Source organism: Tupaia chinensis, unplaced genomic scaffold (genome assembly GCF_000334495.1).
Source record: "Tupaia chinensis unplaced genomic scaffold, TupChi_1.0 Scaffold144168_1, whole genome shotgun sequence".
In the NCBI taxonomy this organism is placed as follows: domain Eukaryota; kingdom Metazoa; phylum Chordata; class Mammalia; order Scandentia; family Tupaiidae; genus Tupaia; species Tupaia belangeri.
The window spans coordinates 437,421-443,257 of record NW_006204024.1 but is presented as its reverse complement, the minus strand read 5'-3'; the positions used below and the strand labels follow the sequence as shown (position 1 = coordinate 443,257).

The window sequence follows — 5,837 nt, the reverse complement described above, 5'->3', positions numbered from 1 at the left end:
CCTGCTGATCACGTGTTCTGTGTTGGGGACAGCTCTGGTGGGGAGGGGCAGTCAGCCATATTGCTGCATCCTGGGCCTGGTGGGTGAGGGAGTTCGGGGCTGGGGCAGAGAGGCCCCAGGAGAAGGCTGCTAGGGGACTAGGGGTACGTTGGGGGGAGTTGGGACTTCTGAGCTGGGAGCTCTGCGAGGGTGCCTACCTGGGCCCACCACCCAGCTCCTGCCATCGTGCGATGCTGTCCCTTGCCAAGGTCACACAGGTCATACAACTCGTTGGCAGACTCGAGGAAGGGTGGGATGGTGGCAGTTGGGAGTCCATCCTGGGCAGTCCTAGACCTGCTATTTCCTGTGGGGTGACCTTAGGTGACAACTAAGCAGATCCAGCTGAATCTCGGTTTGCACACTGGGGGACGGGGGTCACAGCTGCCTATGGGGTTCTCGTGACGGTGACGAGAGGCAGGCCCTTGGATCTGCCATGAACGCATTTTACAGATGTGGACGCGGAGGCTTGGAGAGGGCGAGCAGTTTGCCCAAGGACAGCCAGTAAGCTGTGGGGCTGGGGAGCACCCCAGCCATCCAGTCTGGCCCCAGAGCCCGCGGCCCTAAGCCCCTCAGCCCCTGCGACTCCTGCTAGGCCACGATGGGTACCCACGTCTTCAGGTTCAGGCTTGTGGCCTCAGACCCTCAACTCTGACTGCCCTTCACAGCAGATGTGGGTGGAAGATCCAGGCAGCCCACCTGGGTTAGATGCCTTCCCTCTGCACCGCAAGCCTTCCTGTTCCCCGCTCGTTCCCTGTCTTGGGCAGCCGTGTCCGTGGCCTTCCCTGCTGTGCCTCGCTCTTCTGACCAGTGGCCTGCTCCTGACGGTCTCTTCCACGGCCTCACATTTGGTCCCATGAGAGCTGAGGGCTGACAAGGGGGGCTGGAGGCTTGGAGCCCACGCAGGGTCTGCTCCCCATGTTCCAAGCCACAGGCTGAGTTTGAACCCCACGCTGCCACCGCCTGGTCTCTCCATCCTGTGTCCCCACTCGGAGACCTGGCAGAGTGATGCTATCTCCCCTGTGCTGTCATAAGGGCGGCCAAGCCGAAGCCAGAGGAAGAGGCCAGCCTGGGGCAGACGCGTCTACAGGTGGCGTCGGTCTGCAGGGGACTTCGGTCTGCAGGGGTCTTCAGCCGTTGTTACCAGCTGGCTTTGGGTGGTTTCTCCGCCTCGTCAAGAGACACCCCAGGCCTCCCTGCCGGCGTCCCTGACCAATAGCAGCGCCCGTGCTCCCGGTCACTACCCAACACCCGCCTTCCACCCGTGCGGCCCTCACTGGTTCCACCCTCTGTCCGCACCTGTGGCTGCTGGCTCCCCAGGATAGCTCTGCGGGTGCCGTCCTGTCATCGTCACGCCTGCCTTACGAGTGGGGAAACAGGACCACACAGGCAGGGGCGAGCGAGGCCTCGCAGGCGGTCTGGTGCTCCTCAGTGACTGCAGACAGCACTGGTTCGGTTCCACGCCGAACCAGGTCTGTGCTTTCAGAGGAAACTTTGTCTCACGGCTCAGGGGAGGATGACTATCTGGACCTGGTTGCGGCTCTGCCGTGTGATGTGATGGTTCCAAGCTTTTGGTTCGTGGCTCTTCCACGCCTTGCCAGTAAAAGAACCCAGACTGGGCTTGAGAGGGCCCGGCGGGATGGGCCATGGAGGGGTAGGTGGGGGTGCTGCTGGCCGAAGAGGGGCTCAGGCCGGCCCCAATGTGCAGCTGGGGCAGCGGGGGGCCTGGGCAAGCCACGCCTTCTCTGACCGCCAGGCCAGGGACGGAGATGGGAAGAACGCATCCTAGATGCCGGCTTCCTGGGAGGTGCGGACCCCCAGGTGGGAGAGGGTTCCCGGGGTCCTTGCAGTGGCAGCGCAGTGGGTATCAGGCGGGGATGGGCCCGTGCTGTCCCTGCTGGGGAGCCTGGACACACAGCCCCAGCGTTTGTCCCGGGCAGGCCAGTGCCCGCCGTGGGCAGGCTGGCTGCTGGGTGGGAGGGCGGCAGGGTCGGTGAAGGTCACCAGCCCAGACACTCCCCGCACTGAAAGGCCGCTCTCTTTTCTCTTGCAGTTACCGAGAAGGAGGTCCAGCAGTGGTGAGTAGTGGCTGTGCCCAGCCATCGGGGCGGGGGGCCGGCCTTGTGCTGACGGGGACAGTGTTCCAATGCCCTGGCTTAGAGTGGCCTCTTCACGCACCAGGCCAGGCAGCTTTCATTCCAGTGCCCTGAGCTGGGGGGTGGAGGTGTTGAGGTGACCCCTCGTTTATGTAGCATCTTTACACACCACCAGCCCCTGATAGGCCGATTCCAGGCCTGCTCCTCAGAGGGAAGGATTTGCATGAGGAAGAGACTGGGACCCTGGCCGAGCTTTGTCCCCCTGTGGCCCTAAGGAGTCTTCCCCTCCCTGGGCTCAGTTGCCCCTCTATACAATGATCCACCAGACCCGATCAATGAGAGCAGGTAGCTCCAGTCGGTCTGCAGTGGGGTGCTGTGTTAAGGAGGATTCCGAGGCTGAGCGTCACAGAGCACATGGACACTATAGTGGCAAGGGGTTAGTGAGGTCTGCAGTGGATTAGCAATGTCTGCCCTGTGCCCAGGTGGGACACTGGCATATTGTCTGCACTGTGGAGTGTGGAACACATGGGAAGGTGGACCCTAAGGTAAGCCTGAGCTGGGGGTGCAGGGAGGGGAGTGAGGAAGCAAGCCTGGGGGCCTTCCAGTGAAGTTCGAGGGGCAGGGACAGGCTCCCCTGGCACCCCTCCTCCACCTGCATGTCTGAGTTCGCGGTGGAAGGTGCAGAGCTGTGGTTGGCCTGCTGCACCTGCTGACCCCTGCTGGCATCCCGGCCGGGTGGGCAGACCTGGAGAGTGAGCAGGCTGAGCCCTGGCCGGGGGGCAGCTGACTCTCCACCCCTTCCCCTTCCCCACCTCCCAGGACTGAGCACCTGGGCCCAACCTGCCTCCACTCTGGCCTTCCACTTCTCCACTTCCCCAAGGGAGTGCTTCAGAAATGACCGTGCTTCTAGGTCTTTCTCCCTGCCATTTCTCCTTCCTGGGCCTTTATCTACTCACTTCTTCCTCCTGCAGGACCCACTCTTCCTGAGCTGCCTGAGCTTGACTCCTCCCAAAACTCACTCCAAGTCACCTCCTCCATGAAGCCTTCCGGAATTCCCCACCTATACATACTCTCTCCCTGTTTCCTGCACACAGCCAGAGGGGTCTTTGCCAAACAAAGCTGCTGGTGCTGGACTCTGCTAAAATCCTGTCGGGGCCCCCACCCTTGGCATGGCTGCGTGGTTATGAGGCCTGGCTCAGCCTGGCCCTGCAGGCTCCTCTAGTCTCACTGTCACCTCCTCCTGCCCTTTGACCTCTGCCCTCCAGCCAGCCTGCATTGCTGCCTGTGGCTTGGACTGGTGCTCCTTGTTCTCTGGGGCTGCCTGGTCTGGACTGGTGCTCCGCCCTGCTCTTGGCTCCAGTGGACTCTGCTCGTCCGTGTTCCCTGTGACAGCTATGACACCGACAGCAGTCTCTGCGCCCCACCCTGGCCTGAGGGCTGGCCAGCGCCACCCAGCCCGTCTCTGTGCCCCAGGGTCTGGCGGCACTCAGCGTTGTCACACCCACGCTGTCCCTGGCTCCTACAGTGGCCTGGGCTGGCCTAGCTTAGCCCCCTGCGATGGCTGAGTGGTTGAGGTTCAGGGAAGGGCCTGGGCCATGGCTGGGGTGGCAGCGTGGGGCAGACCTGGGCAGGGAGACCCCAGACCCGAGCAGTCGTCTCCGCCGTGATGTTCAGGGAGGGACGAGCTTGCTCACTGCAACAGGTCTTCTCGGGGCCTGGAGTGAGCCTGGCATCTCCTGAGGAGGGCCAGGGCGGGGAGGGCAGTGGCCACCGAGGGATGGGTGTGAGCCGTTGTCCTTCTTCTTCTTTCATTGTCCCAGAGCTGGGGAGGGGCACCAGGAGCTGCCCGCCTGGGCCTGACCCAGGACAGGGAAGGGGTGAGGTTTACCTTGAGAGACTCAGGTACTCCCCAACACTGCCATGGGCTGGGGGCTCTCAGGCATGGCTGCAGCCCCCAGAGGACAGGTCTCACTCAGCCTGTATCTGGCAGGTGGCGAAGTGGCCGGGAGCGTGAGCTCTGGAGCCAGCTGGGCTGGGCTCGAGTCCTGACTTGCCTACCTCCCACCTGAGCGACCGTGGACAAGGGACTGGACTTCTCAGGGCCTCAGTGTCCCCATCTGGAGGGCCACAGGGGTCGGGCTTGATCAAGATGTTGTGCAAATGTGCACTCATTCGTGGAACGAGTTAGGAACGGAGCCCCATAACGTTTCTATTGGTGCCATCTCCGTGGGGTTCAGAGCGTGGGTCCTCCTCAGTGTGGCCCAGGGAACAGTCATGAGACCGAGGATTCCTGCTTGTTAGGTGGCGGGGGAAACTGAGGCCGGACAGGCAGGGCGACTTTCATGGCTCACCGGCGTTGGTAGGACCCCGCCGTGTGGCAGTGAACTGGTGGATAGACAGCCCAGCACGCACACACGGTCAGCGCATGGAGAGCCTGCTTCCTGGGGACCGCACGGAGGCCATCACGTGCCGTCAGGGTGGGCCGGGGCCTGTCTGAGAGGGCGAGGTCTGGCAGGCTGCTCCGAGGTGCTGACATCCGCACTGCAGCCTGGACGAGGACCCGGGCGTGGGACCTGCATCCTACCAACCCAGCATAGGAGCTGGCCAGGCCAGTGCTGGGGAGTTGGAACCAGCAGGGAGGAGCAGGGAGGCCGAGGAGGCTGGCTGCCGGGCAGTGTTGAGGCTCCTGCCACACAACTGGGACCCTTGACTTGTGACATGCAGTCCTTAGGGAAGTGGCAGATTCTCTACAGCGCTGACAAAGAAAACAAGTGATAGCTCCTTTGCCAGAAACTTCTGAGCACCTCTAGTACATAGCCAATGTCTTTCTCTGGCACTCCTGGGTCCGCCTGCCACCCATTCTCTGTTGTATTCTAGAGCAGCTGCGTCCCTTTAGATTAATGCTAGACCAAGAACAGTCAAATGACGACACTCCTGCCTCCACTGTCCCTGCCTATGCCTATGGCAGACATCAGTAGTGGATCACAGATTGTATTGCACTGGATCAGTCTCCTCCAGGGCTCTGGATGGCCAGCAGAATTGTTACCACACAAGAACCAATTCGATATTCTTACCTTGGCCTAAACTTCACTTGCTAACCCAGGATATAATACTAGCCTGGTGGATCAGGAGCTGAATGGGGGGGGGGGCGGGGTCCCCTCTGTCCTTTGCACTGAGCACCCTGACCATTTTTAGAGCACCCTTCCTCCCCCTGGCCTCCTGCCTGCTCATGTCCTAAACAGCTCTCAGGGAACCTGGCAGCCCGTGCACCCAACGCCCACCTCTCCCTTGGGAAAACTTGGGGTTCCCGAGCCTGGCCTGCCATGCCATTAGAATAGGTGGGGTTTGGGGAGGTGCATGTAGTTGGGCTGAAGGCAGGGCTTCTCTGTCCCACCTGAGAAGTGCAGAGTGGCCTCTGCCCAGGAAGGGGCCTCTGCCCGGGAAGTGGCCAGGGCATCCTCTGTCTCTGTCCGTCATGTGACGGCTCCTCACTCCTGTGTGCATGTGTGCCCCTCCCTCACTGCACGTCCAGCCCCTCTCTCTGGCCACTCCACCTCCCCAGGCCACCAAGCCCAAGCCTGAGCCCGTCTCTCCCCCCAGCTTGCCTGAGCCGCTGGCGCTGTGTGCTGCGGTGGCCTTGAGAGGTTCTGCCCTCTGTCTCTGCACAGCCCTCAGGGAAAGCTTCTGACGGGGAACCAGGGCAGT

General features: G+C 62.0%; 1 protein-coding gene across 1 annotated transcript in view; it reads left to right on the top strand.

Annotated features, from left to right (window-relative positions):
- Window positions 1-2,089: 2,089 nt before the first annotated feature.
- Window positions 2,090-5,837, top strand: part of NCS1 (neuronal calcium sensor 1) — a gene marked incomplete at its 5' end in the record, with an annotated part of 28,368 nt that continues 24,620 nt past the window's right edge. Inside the window, 1 exon segment of the mRNA XM_014583218.2 lies at window positions 2,090-2,114. Coding sequence (XP_014438704.1) covers window positions 2,090-2,114 — 25 coding nt within the window.